This window comes from Rhodnius prolixus, unplaced genomic scaffold (assembly GCF_049639745.1).
Source record: "Rhodnius prolixus isolate KJV_2025 unplaced genomic scaffold, Rpr scaffold_1, whole genome shotgun sequence".
Taxonomy (NCBI): Eukaryota; Metazoa; Arthropoda; class Insecta; order Hemiptera; family Reduviidae; genus Rhodnius; species Rhodnius prolixus.
Window position 1 is genome coordinate 6,463,257 of NW_027411581.1, and position 17,135 is coordinate 6,480,391.

Consider the following 17,135-nt stretch of genomic DNA (forward strand, 5'->3'; position numbering starts at 1 on the left):
TTTTTACTACTTGTTTTTTTAAGGAATTAGAATTAAAAAAAAAATAAATTAAAATTAATGTGCGTCAACATCTGAGGCCATCGATGCCCGGATCTATTTTCGATGCACAGCCTTTTGCGGACTATCCAACACCGGACACTGTGAGAATCTCTTAGGCTGAGAAAATCTAAGGACCTAACAATAATTAAAGCCCTAAAAAAGTACCTCAATTGGCTTAACTCACAAATTAAATTTAAAAAAAAAAATACGCTTAAACCGGAAATACCACTTAAAAGAATACATTTTTAAATTTTCCGAGATTTGGTCGAATGGATTGTTCTTTTAAAAAACAACTTTTATCATACAATTTTTTCCCTTTTCCTAGATTTATAATTTTTACTAGGCAGTTTTGCTGGAAGAATTCGTTAGGATCCCCTTGCAAAGTGTAATATCGGTATTATGTACAGTTTTACAAAGTATACCGTGTTTTATGTTTTCAAAAAATTTAGAGCTTTAAAGGAAGTGTATAAAGTTGGCAGATATAAGGAAGTCACTGGACTCCCACGCGGAGGTCCCGGGTTTGAATCCAGCTGCTGACCCTTAGATTTTCTCTTCCTAGGAGCTTCTTACAGCTCACTGTCCGGTGATGGACAGTGTTGTCTGTAACGAGAGAACACTGTCCGGAGGCCGGCACTGCACTGAAAAAAGCTCCGGGCGCCAATAACCTTAGATGTTGACGCGCCTTAAATCATAAAAAAAAAAAAAAATATAAGGAAGTCGTGCGGGGGTGTTCATGCCAGATTTTTTTTTTTTACGTATCCAGATCTGCCCCAAAAAAACATGCAGTTCCGGGAGAGAAAAAAAAATGGATAAAAAACTGTATGAATATACATATAGAATACAAGAGGAAGTAAAGAAATAGGAAGAAAGGAAGTTAAAAAAAAAAAAGGAAGCGTGTTTGCAAAGAAGTAGAAGTGACGCTGAAGAAGACGACACAAGAAGAAGAAGAAGAGGGGCTTTTTTTTTTTTTGAATGTTGGAACAGACATGAAAGGAGAGAGCGATGAAGAGGGGGGGTTAGTATTTAAAGAGCTAGAAGTGAGCCAGACTTACCACAGTTTCTCTTAAACAGTGATTTAGTGACCATGAAGAGAACAACAGTCGCCATCTTACTTCTAGTCGGGCTTACCAACCTCGGTGAGTTAATGATGAAAGAATTTTTCTTTTTTTTTTTGCAAATATTTTGACGAAATATAAAGCAGTGATGATTAATCGATACTTAAAATTTATTTCAATGCGGTCAACTGAAGAGAGGGAAAAAAAAAATATTTTGTGCGTTTTTTAAAAATTTAAATATCTAATTTGGGGCGGTTCTACAGAAATGTGCTACTTTCGTGTTGTTAATTTTATTTAATTTCTTACATTTAAAATTGTTCAAAGAAGAAGAAATTGACCTAATTTTGCTGTTCTTTTCTTTTTTCTTTAAACTCCATTTTATATTATTATTTTAAATATCTAGTTAGCAGTGAAAGCTACATAGATTTGATGCCTATTTTTAACTTCGCCGAGTCCAAAACAGTGTGGTAGTTGTTTTTCACCAGTTATCTAGGTTAATAATTTAATTTTACGAAGAAAGAAGAAGCACTTAAATATTAGATATTTTTTTTTTAATTTGTTTTATTTTTATAATTTTTTTTTTTTTTTACGTGAGAGGGGCCACCATGTGGGGCAAAACCACTTTATGATCAGCACACTTTCTCTGTACGCCACCCCAGGTTTGTTAAACTGAGACATGCCTTCTATTGTTGTCCAATATAACTTACGTAAACTCGCAACAACACCTACCACAGATCACTTCCTTTTTATAGTTTTCTTTTCTTTGCGCCCTGTTCAGTAAGAATATATATATATATCTATATAGGTGGCTAGCAGCTTTTTAAGCGTGTAGTAATGCATTTCCGGTATGGTTTTTTTTTTTTTTATATATATACTTGGAAGAAATGGTAGTTATAAATTTTGTGATGCATTTTAATGCATGCGTTTACTAATTAAGTTTAAAGCGATCTTCTTCCTGTCTTTCCCTCTCGCAAACAAAAAAATAGAAGGAGTTAATTCTAAACTTTCCCAAATCATGTGTTCTCTCTCGCTGCCATTAATGTATGTATATTATAACAAACATCCGTCCATAGAAAGTGCAATACAATCAGTCCAGTTCATTCCAAACATTACCATATTGGTGAAAGCTGCATTATTTAGTTTTTATCCATTTTTTGTCTCTCTCTCTCTCTCTCTTCCTCTCTCTTTCCAACATGGAATTCTTTTTACAATAATTTCATTCATATTTTTTTTGTTAATTTCTCACTGTGTCGCGTATTAATTTCCTGTATTAAAACTTCTTACTTGTTAGCTTTAAGAATGTGAAACTTCCTTCGAATTGAATGCACATTTAGGGAGTGAAAGCTTTGCAAGAATCTCGTTCTGGATTTTTGAGACGCTGGAATGGATCTCAAGGATTCCGTTTTGGATTTTTGACACGCTGGAGTGGATCTCAAGGCTTCCGTTGTCCTTTGGCAGCCCTTCCAGTCTTACGCTCATCTGTAGAATTATGATAAAAAAAAACAAAACAAAAAATGGACATTCATCCAATGATTTAGACACTGGTGATTTCCGGGTTGCTTTGTTCGTGTGAACGTCGTATCTGTTTAGCTTGGAATTAGCTCTAGTTCGGGCACCCAGAAACTAAAATAGAAACGATAAGTCCTGGGAGAAATTGCTCAAGTTTTGGGTGGCTAACTGTGAAGATTGGTTTCTCTGTGAAAGTTTTCTTCGAAGCAGGAGTGGTCTCTTTTACCTGGTCCCCCACTTCTGTCTGGTTTTTTTGATCGGGATGTGAGGCAAAAAGTTTGTATCCTAATATTGGTACCTAGTTTGAAGGATTGTTAGCCATAGTCCCTTTCCTACTAGAATGTGGGAGAGAACCCCTGTAGAGTACAAATTTGGTTTCCTCTTCTTAAGAGATCGACTCTTCTGTGAACATCAGTCAATTTTGTTTCCATCCAATGCGGGGGGGAAATATGATGGTCAATGAATAGTTCAGGTTATATTAAGCCCGCAAGGATTTTTGTTTTAAAAAAAATGCACATCAGCCCTGATTAGACTTCAAAAATCGTAAAGTTTGGAAGTTATTGGCAGAGATTGGATTTAAAATCGTTCAGATTTTCTCTTTGCCCCCTCCAAATACTAGGATAAAACCCAATTAATGGACTTTGAATCGGCTATTTATTTTAGGCGCGTTATGACTTCTGAATTTGATGTCATGGGTATTGGCCGGAAGTGCCTTGATTAATGTTATTCCAATAAATTGTAAATTTAGTTACACGCAGGCCTAGATCTACACTCATAACCCACATCGAACCCGCGCCGGAGTTAGATTAGAATCTCTTGTGAGTAAAACAAGAGGGGAGCTCTCCTGATGTTTGGCAGATAAACTTTAAACTGTGGAACTATCCTTTATCTTCCATTGGTCAATTTTCAGGCAGAGAGATTTTACGGGCAGCTCATTGATTGAGTTTGTTTGCTAAGCGAGAATCGGTATGGGAATCTAATAGTCCTTCTTAAGATTGTAACACTTTTCACAATTGCGTAACAACTTGGTAATGGCATTTCTATTTAAAGCTGGCCATTCTCATAACATAACGACTTTAAAAGGCTAAATCCTTTGATGATATTATCTAAACAACCTTCTTCATCGGAAATGGTAAATTAATTAAGATTTACCAGTGTCTTAAAGAGTTTTATAGTAGAGGTAACTTTGACTTCAATTGGACTAATCTCTTCAGGTTCCAGTTTTTCTCTTAAAAATGTGGATACTAAGTAGAAGATGCTGCAGCGACATGGTTTAGGCGAGCACTCGTGCCAGAATTCTCCGGAATCTCTAAAAAAATGTTTTTACTCAATACATTGAAGGATAATTTGGGATCTGCCGAAATTGAAGGACTTAATAACATTTAGGCGCAACAAGCTGAGATTATCTAAGGCCTTTGGTCTAATCCATCTACTTGTCTGCTTATTTTTAGACATTTAGTAGTTGGGTTCGTACCTGGTGGTAACTTCGTGGACAGAAAACAAAACACTTCACCACCCACGGGCCTTAAAAACTCAGGAAACTTAAAAACTCTTCCTCAGGGATCATAAAGCTCCAGTAAACACATCGAGCAGTTAAAAAATCCCAAAAATCCAAATTCAAACCGCCCAAGTGTCACAATAGTCATACCGAGAATGGGGCATTAAGGGAGTTCAATCTTATACTCTGTCGATTGCTACCGGACTGGTGATGTACAGGCGGACATTAACGAGAGAACATTGTCCAGAGGCTGAGAAGGCTCTGGGCGCAATCTCGTATTAAATAGGGGAAGAGATAGTGGAGAGACGATTCAATCGCCTGGTAAATCTACTGCCAAAGTTCGTTAGTTTACATCTTTACTCCATCTTTTTTTAGGGTCCTGCATCATCAGAAATTGAACCTTATCAATTCTGAGACCATCCGAAAGGTTAGGGCTCTTCTGTTTGAAGAGAGAGCTATTGGAACTTTTAAATTTTTTAAGTAAATAAAAGGCACCCGATTTTTTTTAACCAATAAACCTGTTCAAACATGTCCGGGTAGCTATTTTGTTGACACAGTTTTATTTGTTGCGTGGCTTTTGGTTTCGCAACATAAAGCGCGAATAACCGGTCTCGTGTAGCCTGGAAGCTGGAAGAGAGGAATAGAACTCTCTGTCTCTGTCTCTCACACAGACTGTGTCTGTCTTCATCTCTTTCTCTCTCAAAGGAACGCTCAGTTGGTCTCACTTCAAAAAAAAAAAAAAAAAGATTCAGCTTTCGCTATCTTCGTTTTAGCTCAGGTTGGCGTCCTTGAACGGAAAAAGAAGTTTAAACCCCAGTTCAGTAAAAGCTCCCCATATCAAACGAGGAAATCCGTCTAATATTGTACGCTCGTTGCACAATTTACACAAATCAAAATCAATATTATGTAAGATGTCGTATTCTCATTAGGCCATATTTGTGTCATATTATTTTTAAATGAATTTTTATATTTCTTTTTATTTATTTTCAGCTTGGGCGCAAAAAGACGATTTTAAATGCCCGGACGATTATGGTTTCTATCCACATCATATTTCTTGTGATAAATATTGGAAATGCGACAATGGAGTTGCCGATTTGAAAACCTGCGGCAATGGTTTAGCATTTGATGACACCGATCCAAAGTACCTGAAGGAGAATTGTGATTATCTGCACAATGTGGACTGTGGAGATAGGAACCAGTTGGGTTAGTATCCGGAAGTAAAATAAAATTTTACTCAACTTTTTCTCTTAGTGTCAGTTTAACTGGAGATAAAGAAACAAATCAATGATATTTAGATGGTAAAAGAACTACTTGTTACTCCTCGGTAATCCAGGTAACTTTAGGTGATGGAAATCGGTAGTTCACTGCCATCCTGATCGTAAAACCTATTATCCTGGAAAAGAATTTTTTAAAAAAAGAAAGTAATTTAGCTTTTAAATGAGTCAATTTACCTTATTTTGATAAAGCCACATTTCCGGGTAATGAACTTTGACCATAGAGAGTTGGTTGTTTAGAAAAGCAATGGAAATATCCAAATAGAACACAAAGTTTTCCTCTACCTGTCTATTAGAGGAGAATCCCAATACAAGTATATCCGGTAAAAAATTCAAGTTTGAAAGATTAATATTCACGCGTTTGTTTACAAAAATATATAAAAATTGGTAACTTTCAATGATATTTTCTCAAATTTTCCATGAACTTAACATCTTTCATAGATTATATAGAGAATAATATCAACAAGTTGTAGAAAACGAAGACGTCAACGCTGAAAGCCCCCCCCCCCCCGATCTACCTGTTGATTGTACCAAAGTTCAAATGAAACCTTTTTTGCCAGGCTCTCTAAAAATGAAACTCGGAAAAAAAAAATTAAAAATAAACTTCCGGAGAACTAATATGCTACTAAACCGGAAATTAGACTGAATTTTTCGTATTTATATTATGTGTATTTATTAGAACCATTCAATTTTTTCTGGAATGGTATCTGTCTATCTTTAAAAAAGAACATAATCGGTGAAATATTTTCATTAAATTTGAGGTTTTGGTAACATTATTCTCATGTTAATGTTATTTAGGTGATAAGACGGTAAATTATTCTGAAATAGGCACTTTAGGTGTAAGACTACCTAATTCCCACTACCCAAAGTTTTAGACCAATAGGAGTTCAATGATTAAAAACAAATAATGAGAAAGACATTTTTATGAAACTCTTAATAAGAGCCAAATATACATTTAATAGAGTATTAAAAGTAAACTTAAAATAAAGTACGACTTTTTTTCGGTTGCGTTACGTTGGAATACAATAAAATACATTTCTTCGAATCTGGGCTCAAAGTTGTACTACAAAAAACAAAAGGGAAAGTAAACAAAAATGACTATAGTTTGTGTAAATAAATCTTGGAGTACCCATAATTTGTCCCAGCATCCATTGCCGAGACCTTGGCCGGGACCACACTCTAGGGCGTGGCTTCTTCCTCCAGGTTCTCTTACGTCACTTTACTTATATAAAAAACTATGTCCAATCAACCTTCAAGAAGAAGAAAAGGAAAATTCTTATTGGTCAATTCTAATAATAAATCTTGAATAGATTATTTCTTTCCCCCCCCCTATAATCTAATTACTGTATTCTTGTTTTTATTTTACCCTTTGTAGGTAGCTTATTATGTAAAAGTAAAAATATGTTAAATGTTCACTCAAGTGAAAGTGTTTGTATTTAGTGTATGTGGTAATAGATCGACGCCAAGCTTTTGACACCCCTCTCACCGCTGTTTATGTGAGATTGTGCAGTGATATACATAAAGGTTGTGAAATATGAACCAATGAATGTGGTGTGCGTGTGTGAAAGTAATAACTGATCATGTTTAAACATGTTGCTCAATAATAAATTACGACAACAGTAAACTGGTTAACTCATCTTCAAGATTTTTTTTTATTTAAAAAAAATAATAATAAATTAGATTTTTGCCTTTTTACCCTCCCAAAGCTATTTTTTTTTTTTTTTGTATTTAAAATTTTTATACAAAGTGGCAGCATCAGGAGGAGATGAAGAAGACTAAGAGAAGAAAAATGAAATGTCGCGGTGACCTTGACCTTTGTCGCTAGTGGAGTTATACAAGGACGTTTCATAAAACTTGTTTTTGTTCTATTCGTGTTAGACTTTTTTCTTTTTTTTTTTTTTTTACTTGATCTTACTAGTAGTGAGGGAAAGTATTGCGATCGTTCAGCTCTTTAATGTGGAGTTTCCACTTGAAATTATCGATTTTTGGGTCCTTAGAGTCTGAAATGTTTTTGTAAATTGGCCCCTGACCAAGTGTTTGGTCAGGGTAACTCAGATCATCTTAAGAAATTCATGATTCATTGAACCCTTCGGCGATTCTTAAAAATTAAGCTCAAAATAGAATAAGGAGGTCAGCAGAGTTAAGCTGTGAAGTGACCAAGGTCAAAACTAAGGCAGCTCAAGATCTTATCTGGACTGGATAAGTTCTGTGAGTCTTGCATCGATTTTTATGTGAAAATAGGCTGGTTGGGTTTCTTCACGAGACATTTTCTTTCGAACTCGTAGATGGACACCAGAAGAAGTTGCGTCTAAAAAAAAAAAAAAAAAAAAAAAAAAAAGCGACAGCATCTGCAGATCCTGTAGTAAGATGGAGGAAGAAGACTCCTCTCCAGTTCATCTTCTGACAATCTGTGAAGCGGTAGTTCAAATAAGATTTTAGATATATGGATGTAGATATCCAGGTGTTTGTGGAGGAGGATATAATGAAGCTAGAAACGTCCTAGATTCTGGGCTATCTCACAGGTCTGTTAAAATGGAAAATCGCCCACCGGAAGTGCTTCCGATTTGCTTTAAATTTGGTTGTACATCTGTAACTTTTGTTTAAAAAAATGTTCATTGTGAAATCGTCGTCCTCTTGTGCCGTGGGAAAGCTGAATTTAAAATTTCCCAAGGGATTAAGTGAATCGCTAAAAATAGTTTATTTTTAAGGAAATTGGAAAAGTTACCGTCGTAAAAACTCGTGCGAGGGTACAGTCCGGATTTATTTTACTAATTCTAAAACTGTCGTTTTTGTTTTGTTACAGAGCCACCAGTTGGTACACCGCACTGTCCTAGACTGTACGGTATCTTTGCCGATGATGGTAAATGCGACACTTTCTGGAACTGCTGGAACGGAGAAGCGTCCAGATATCAATGTTCACCTGGTCTTGCCTATGATCGTGACGCTAGGGTGTGCATGTGGGCTGACCAAGTTCCTGAATGCAAGAATGAAGGTATGCACAATACGTTGTCATTTTCTATTTTATTGTTTTCTAATCAACTAAGTGCAGTTTTATTCCTCCATTACTCAGTAATCAACATTCTCAATGTTAAAACCTACTCAAAGGAGCGACCTTAAAGGTCAAATGATTCACCATATGTGGAGACCAATCTGGTGATTGACGCGTGTATGGGTTTGCGTGAAATTGTCGATCCAAAGCCTGGGTCAAGATTAAGATTCGAGTCTCTGTACCAACATGTAATGTTTTTTGGCATTGGCTTTCGCCATAGAGCCAGCATCGTCTATGCATACAGCCAGCATCGTCTAGGTGCTTATCACTAGAATATCACTCACACTCCATTCCTACTTATAAATACACTCGCTTCACACATTCATCCCTCTACTATATACAACTATTTACATAAACCTTACAACTAATGGATGGATCAGTACTCTATATTCCTGCCATCCTTATAGCTTAACCGAAATTAAAATCAGGTAATCCTTCTCTAATCAGATGTAATGTTTCAACCAAATATACTACCATGAAATGGAGAAAATTGAGACTTCAAGCAAATCGTATAAGGAGCCCAGCGGCCGCCAGCTTTCACCGTTACCTATACGATCTATTGAAAAAGCCCTTAAAATATGCTGGCTATTGAATTCAAGATTGTTTTTTATTTCCGTTCTTAATAAACCTCAGTCTGTCAAACAGATCTAGTTGCAGAAATTATTTATGCTACCTGAGTACGCAAGAAAAAAGAATCAATTGCTTCTCCAGGAGGCCCTGATGAGCGTTGGAAGCCCCTGGAAAGTCTGGTAAAGCCACAGAGCATTATTCAAGAGTTTTAGGAGTGGCAAGTACGCAGAACCATTCCTGGAGCTAAACCTAACCCTACTTCCCCAAAAATCAAAACAGATAATGTGAAGTTCTGTAATATAAGACCCACGGAGTCGCAGTTCCATCAAATCTTGACCCACCTCTTAAGGCTTAGCCGAAACTTCAGAAGATTTTAGTGGCATTTTTTGCCACCATTCATTTCTCCATTTCAGATCCCATGGTACTATCGGGCTAACGCCGAACATGGAGCTTTAAATCCTTAGATCCTGACGCTTCCTGGCAAAAGCTTGAACCTACTAATAGTTCAAATTTGAAAAAATCTGCATCAATGAAAGTCCATTTTATTGATTCAGTTTGTGTTTTTAAACCATTTTTTTGCACAAATTACTACTAGAATAAAAAGAAAAAACACATAATGTCAATCAAATTCTTTTGGAAGTCTTAATCGATAAAAAAAAAATATCTAAAAGAAATCTTAATTTTTAAAGGTCACTATGTGAGTTCGTTCAGATTTTATACGTAGAACAGTGAAAGTTGTACATTATAAATAATGTAACGTGCAGGGAGGCTGTGCAGTATTAAATAACAGTCCTCTTTTTCAAAAGTTATGTAAGTAACGGTCTTTTGGAATTGCGTAAGTTGCACGCATGCGTCCCCAGTTTGGTCCGGAGATTGGTTGGGCTTGGCCGCATGTTTGTCTCTTGTCACGTGACTGCGGATACGCGTGCCTCTCCTTTTTTGGCACAGACAGCCAGTATAGAATTTTGTATTCCAGAAATAATGAATTGTTTTTTTTATTTTCCTAAATTTTCCCAAAAATCTTGGGTCTTAAAATTGGGTTCATCAGCGTCACACAACAGCTGATTGAATACCTGAACGGAACAGCTGTTCTTATTTTGCCACCTGTTCACTTGAATTCAAGATTTACTCCAGCTGTAATAGATAATCCTGGCACAAGCCATTAAGATTGCAGAGTTCTAGATAATTGCGAGATTACCAAATCGATGCCACTCCCTGTGTGTAGTAGAGCAGCTGGTCGGATCAGTTTAGGAATTCGATTACTTTTAGTATTTTATTATTTCAAGAATTTCATTTTATGCAATTTTTAGTTCATTATTAAATTATAATTTACCTACTTTTTTGTAAATCTGCGAAGGGAATTACTGTAATAATAAATTGTACGTACGAAAATTTTTTATTGTGACTATGGTGGACATGTGTTACGAATAAGAAAACTGTTCTATTTATTAATTATTGTAGAATTTCTAATTGTTTGATCAGAATATCTGTTGGTGTAGAAAGTACGGTTTCTCGCAATTATCTAGAACTCTGTAATCTTAATGGCTTGTGCCAGGATTGTCTATTACAGCTGACATGCCGGGAGTAAATACTTGAATTCAAGTAAACAGGTGGCAAAATAAGAATCCGCTGTTCCGTTGTGGCTATTTTCCTCGGAAGTCTGCCCAGTATAGCTGGCTGTTCAGCCGTTGCAGTTAGTATTGTACCTCACGTTTGCCAGTCCTTAATTTTCGCATTAATTGCCCCTCTTTAGGTTCTGTACATCTTGAACGATTTGTTGACAAACATCAGGGCCTGTCCACCCCTTATAAATTCTTATTTACTTGTTACACATAAAAGTAAAGAAGAAGAAGAAGTAGAAATAATATCTTTTACAAAAACCTTTATGTTAACAGAAGTAGCCGGAGGTTTCAACTGCCCAGCTCCTGGTGAAGTCCCAGCTGCCGGATCTTTCTCCAGGCACGCTCATCCAGACGACTGTAGGAAATATTTCATCTGTTTGGACGGTACCCCAAGAGAGTACGGTTGTCCAATTGGTACTGTGTTCAAGATTGGTGACTCTGAAGGTACAGGATCTTGTGAAGATCCTGAGGATGTTCCCGGATGGTAAGTTTTTGTTTTTTTACTACAGTTATTTCTTCTACGTCATCTAGAAAAAAAGAAATAAACCTCATAAAGCAAGCACCATTAATAACATAATTGGACTTATAAAAGCATGTTGAGCATGAGATTTTTTTTAAAAACCAAAACAATTTTCAATTTTCTTTCGGCTTTCTTTTCATTTTTCATATTTTTTTTTTTTTTTTAATTGGGGGAAATGGTGGCTGGGCTTTGATATCCTTTTTCCTCCCCTAACATTATGGATTGACTCTACAGCGAAGACTACTATGGAGATTTGGATTTGAAGAGTATCAGAAAGAGCGAGCTAGCACTTGGTAACGGAGGCGGAGCAAGGGCCCCATCGTCGAAATCTACCGGAGGACCGTCCAACAAGCCTAGGCCGCAGCCTGCACCTAGACCTCACGCGCAAGAGCAGTGAATTACAAAAACAAAACTAACAAAACAATATATATATAAATAAATTAAGAATTAAAGAAAGATACTGTGAGGGGGCGTTGCCAATTGAGGGTGTAAACAAACAAAATGGCTGCCGCACTTCGCCGCAAAAAGCAGTGTGTTCTTTAATCGCAACTTCAACAGACTGACACTAGTTTTTAACACACACTTGCGGCTTGTCTTTTACTTCCCTTAATGCCCTTTGTATCAAAGTTTATCTTTACCGTGATTCCACCATCAACTACTTAAATACCCCTTTTAAGGCCCTTTAAATCCTTCTCCTTTTTCCCCCCTGAATCCTTGATTTAAAAAAAAAATCCTTTAATTTAATTTTACGACTATCTTGTACATTGTTGAAATTGTATACTTTTTTAAAAAATAATTAAAAAAAATAATTGTTTCTTATTTTTCTTTTGTTCGTTTTATTCTTCCTTATTTTTCTTAAAAAGAAATGAGAATAAAGGAAAAAGTTAATTGCTAATGAAAACTCGGAAGCATGTGTTTCTCTTAATATTGCAACTGTTCGCCATGACTGTTTCTTATTGAATGGCATGATCTACAAATATTGACAAAGTGCATGTTTTATTCTGTTTCCTAATTTTTAATGTGGTTATTGTACATATTTATTGCTACTACATATTATCTATTTAAGGGTTTCCTTACACTATCATTAATAATGACAATATTTGTGGGCTAAGAGTCCACCGATCTAACCATTAAATGCACCAAAGTTGATACTGACTTTCTTAAGAAAGTTCAAGTGAGTTAAAAAGGAGATGTTGGCCTAAAGGGAAAATGAAATGGCCGCAAAGAAACAGCTCAGAAACTCTGGCTCTCTTCTCATTTTAAGGAGTCAAGCTTGGCCAATTTTCGCCAAGCAGATCTTTAAGCAACAGAAACATAGATCAAGACCAAGACAGTATCTCTCGGGAGCCTAATGAACCTGAGTTGGGGTTAGGAAAGAATGAAATGGCCCAAAAAAAAACCGTGGCTAAGAAATGTTCAATCAACTCTACACACGGAACTCTGTACTTTGGAGGAGAACAAGTGACCATTCCCTCCAAGAATGAGCTCCCAAAGAAAGGAACAGAAGTAGTCACCTGTGGTCACAGGTTTCCTTAAGGATTATTTTGTGAGTGTAGCTTGCCCTTAGAATAAAGTATGATATTGTCTGCAGATTCAACAAAGAGGTGAAGAAACTGAAGAGAATACGTTTCCTGTCTGATGTTTAGACTTTCTCACATTAACAGAATGTTCAAGTAGTTGTTCAAGAAGAAGACGAGAAGTCATAAAGTCTGTGGTTGTGGAAGAATTTTGGTTTTAAAGGTTTTTATCTGGCATGGTAGAAATTTGACTTCTACTTTCTGTCCATCCATCCGCGAAGGGTTATCCAATAAGCTCAGTGTGGTACTAGAGTACGCGGTGGTAGCGTGTTCGAGACTAACTGACTCCGCTTCAGTAGCCTCTATAAGAGCTAGCCACTAAACTTATTGATCAACTAATAGGTCCTACAACGAGTGAGAGGAGGCACCAAGTTGACAAATGGTGATCTGTTCATCTGATTACCCCTGCTGATATTGATGCGAACCTGGTCCAGAATCGTGGATTCAACAATTTATTTGAATAGGTGATTTAAATTTAATTGAATATGCCTCCTATTTGGATTTTAACAAGCAAAATGTAACCAATCAGAACGAAGAATATGAGAATGATTGCTGCAAATATAAAAAAGAAAATATTGTCATTATTATTGTCATTGTAAGAGGGCCCTTAAAAGGGTTTGTGCTGTTTATTAAAAGTTAATTGCACATTGAACTACCTTCAACCACTTTCTGTCTAGTTCTCTCTTAATTAATGTATTTTACTGAAATAAAAGAAGCGAAGCCCTTCTGTAACTATAATATCTTCTTTTCTACTTCTTTTTTGCAATGATTGTTTATAATTAACCTGATTGATTTAATTAATCACCATCATTTGCATCAATCATTTGTTCCTTCATTAAAAAAAAAGAAAACTTTCTTGTTACGGTGAGTATGAGAAAGTAGAAAAGCAACAAGCTAATTGATACTGCATGATAATTGTGTCCATTATCTTCTGAGACAATACATGTGTATATTTTTTTTAAGCACTTTTATTTTTATGAATACACACTCATTATTTATTAATTAATTTAATTTTTGTCGTAATTTTTTTGTTTTTTTTTGTTAATTATTTGCCTCTTGTCCTTTTTATTTTTCCATGTTTTCCACAATATTAATCTTTTTGTTTTTCTTGCCTGTCTCGCTTGATTTCTTCAAAAATTATGTTTCATATTCCTCTACTTCATGAAAGTTTCATTTAAAAAAGAAAACGGTAAGTGAATTGGTTCAGTTAATAGTGACTCAGTATTGAAAAAAGGTTTCCTCTGAGAACGAAGGCTACTGGTTTCTCAGAGCAGCCAGGAGAAGTCCAAGACTGTTTTCAGAAGTCGTTTTCCTAAGATTCTGATTGTTATATCGTCGGAGGATCAGAATGTGGTCATAGTAATAACTCCAGGTACTAAAGTAATGATTAGACAAATTTAAAGCACTAAAGACCATCAAGTGCTACTTTTTTTTAGACATCTTAAGATTTAGTAAAGCTAATTTGCAAGAAAGAAGGCAACTTCATAAAAACTTGGACGGAAAGTTGGTCTGCTCTGCATCAGATGTATAAGAATTTGTTTAGAAGATAACACATATTCCCCTGAGACTTTCGTCCTTCAGCAATCTTTGCTTCAGGGAACCATGCAGAGTTTCTAGACTGAGTTCCCATAATACCAAGAGCTCAAGATCTTTTCTCACATTTATTATTCCGTCCAGCAGAAGCTCTTCACAATAAATGATCGTAGAAATGATTTTTAGAAAATTTAAAGTAAGCAGGAATCAACATGTTCAGAGTGAAATTATTGTTATCAGCAAATTCCATTGATCCTGCTACTGAGACGGTCAAATTAGGGCACAGTATCCAAATCTCTTTTTCTCTTTTTTTACACCAATATCACTTCCTGTGAAAGACAGAGGCTTGTACCCTTAAGAATAAAAAAGAAAAAAAAGTCTTACGAGATTTTCCTACCATTTAAAAGATTCAAAGAGACGCCATTGAAAAAAAAAAAAAATCGCTGTTTCCATTTCTCTTGAAAAATCTATATAATACACTGCCATTATACATTGGCGGCGCGCCCCCCTTGGAAAGTGCTCTACACAAGGCACATAAATATTTCAGAAGAGAACGTACTCCCATGGGACCATTGTTCTACATCCAACCAACCGCCTCCAGGGAATTGATATGATGCATATGTGCTGCCAAATAGAGTTTTGCTCTTAAGTGAACATCCCAAAATACTACGTTATTTTGGATAGTCAGCGTAACTGGAGCCGTTCCACAATAACCAAAAAAAAAGAAAAAAAGCAGAGTATTTTTCAGATTATTTTCAATAATTAATACTTGCATCCTGGAAATGGAGAAGTAGAGAGAGAAAAATAACTACCAACCAAATTTGGTAAATAGCCCTGAAGATTTATTAAAAATATATCGGTTTTTTTTGTACTATCTTGAGTAAAAATTATCATAAACAATTTTCTTTAAAAAAGAAATATTTTCTGATTTTTCTTCTCTGTTCTTATTTATTAAAACAAAATAAAACCTGTGATAGTGAATCACAGCATCAATTACCTATTCCAGTTATAATACTTGGCTAGAAAATGTAAAGAGATGAAAATTCTTCAAAAGAAAAATGCTAAGGAATTCAGATTAAGGAAAAAATAAAAACATAGGTGCCATCTTGTTTTATTTATTTATTTATTTATTTATTTTAAATACGTAATACATAATTTATAAAACCACAATAAGTGTACTTGTTCAATATAAATAATCTTTGACCTGAAAATTAGTTGTTAAAGATTTTATTTTAATGATACTCTCTGATGAGAAAAGGAAAAAACACATACGACTTGCATTGTTTTCAAGTTTTTTAATTACGTTACCAAAAAATAAAAAGAAAAAATAGGAAAAGAAAATAATAATAACAATAAGTAGTATTCATTCGTGACCAAACAATGAAATGTCACGGTGAATGAATCTGATGTACAGCGTAACCGCTTAAAAAATTCCTCATTACGAAACCACTTCTACTTCTTCACAATAATTACCACGGTTTTCGTTTTTTGTTTTTGTTTTTTTTAAATTTTCCTGTTTATAGTTTAATATTTCCGTTAAATTATCAGTGGAAGTTCATGATTTAAGGCAAATGCTTTTAAATAAGGATACAAAACTATTTGATGAGAGTAATTTGTTGAACATGGAGGCGATTGTTCATGAAGGTTTTTTTTCTTTAGAGATAATAAAAATAACTTGGAAGAACAAAAGGCTATATTGAGTTTAACTGAGTCTTAGTGAATCAAAAAACTCACTTGTGAAAATAGAATCTTTGATTTGAGGAAAGATGGAATAAAGAGTTTACAAAAGAACTATATTTGGCTGGGGAAAAAAAGAAAGATTACATTATTGAGTGTGGCACAAATCAAAGAAAATCATGCAAAAGATACGATCAAACATGTGGCTGCAGTACAAGTTATTATGAAACATATTATGTAGTAGGCTTCTACATTTTCATTTTAAATGTTAAGCTACATTTAACTACCATGTACACCAAAGTTCTTAAATTTCCTCCTTAATGATGCTAGGAAATTTACTCATGGACTTTGAGTAACTCCTGGACCTTGACTGCAGCTCCAGTCTGTGTCCATGAGTTCTCGCCCCCCCCCCATCCGTGGTTATTTCCAGGAATCCATTCATCCATTTCTTTGAGAAGACATTCAAGTTAAGAGAAAGGTTTAAGGCTAACCATTTATTTCAGCTGTTGGCCAGATCCTCATTGTGCTCGTCTGAAATCAACATGCCAGACACTTGAATATTCAATTTGGTTGCTACCTATTTCAAACTACCTACCCAAATCACTGTAAGAAGATCATAATAGAAATGTACTTGTCCTTGCAGTTGTTCTTAAATAACGTATTGCTTTATTATTATTTACAATTGTACTATTCACAAAATCAATTCTAAAAACATTAAATTCACTACTTTCTGAGCACTTCCCCAACAAGTAAGTTGACTTAGCACCTAAGTTAGATATAATATTTTTCTTGAACTTACCATTATTATCATTAATTTAAAAAACAAATGCTCATATATTTTTTTATTGTCTGTTTACAGTGAAGACTATTACGGTGATGTGGACTTAAAAGCACTGAGGAAACTTGGACTTTAAAAGAAAAATTGCCAACTACAATTATGTACGCAAAAAAAAGAAGATAATTTAAGTAACTTATGTTTTGTAAGATAAGGAGAGAAAACTTTGCTAGTCGTGCGCGCTTTGAGCGTGAGCATACTCAAATCTTTTAAATTAATTAAATAATTAAAATTACATCTGATATTTAATTAGCAGATGTTGATAGCAGCAAAGATTCTGCTAAGTACAATTTAGTTCAGTTTGTATATTTTGAATTTGATGAGTGTGTAATTAAAATTAAATTCAACGAAGAAATTAAAACGTTTTCTAAAAGCTC

General features: G+C 35.1%; 1 protein-coding gene across 2 annotated transcripts; it reads left to right on the forward strand.

Annotated features, from left to right (window-relative positions):
- The first annotated feature begins 1,016 nt into the window (after positions 1-1,016).
- Gasp (Chitin binding Peritrophin-A domain-containing protein Gasp) lies at positions 1,017-16,858 on the forward strand. Of its 2 annotated transcripts, none has more exons than XM_074126194.1 (5): positions 1,017-1,175; positions 5,092-5,304; positions 8,179-8,367; positions 10,890-11,100; positions 16,783-16,858. In XM_074126194.1, exons 1-5 carry the CDS (start codon positions 1,124-1,126, stop codon positions 16,835-16,837), a joined length of 720 nt encoding a protein of 239 aa, XP_073982295.1. In that variant the 5' UTR covers positions 1,017-1,123; the 3' UTR covers positions 16,838-16,858. The 2 variants fall into 2 exon arrangements, with proteins under 2 accessions (XP_073982295.1, XP_073982285.1); XM_074126184.1 differs by lacking the exon at positions 16,783-16,858 and adding an exon at positions 11,371-11,955.
- Positions 16,859-17,135: the final 277 nt, after the last annotated feature.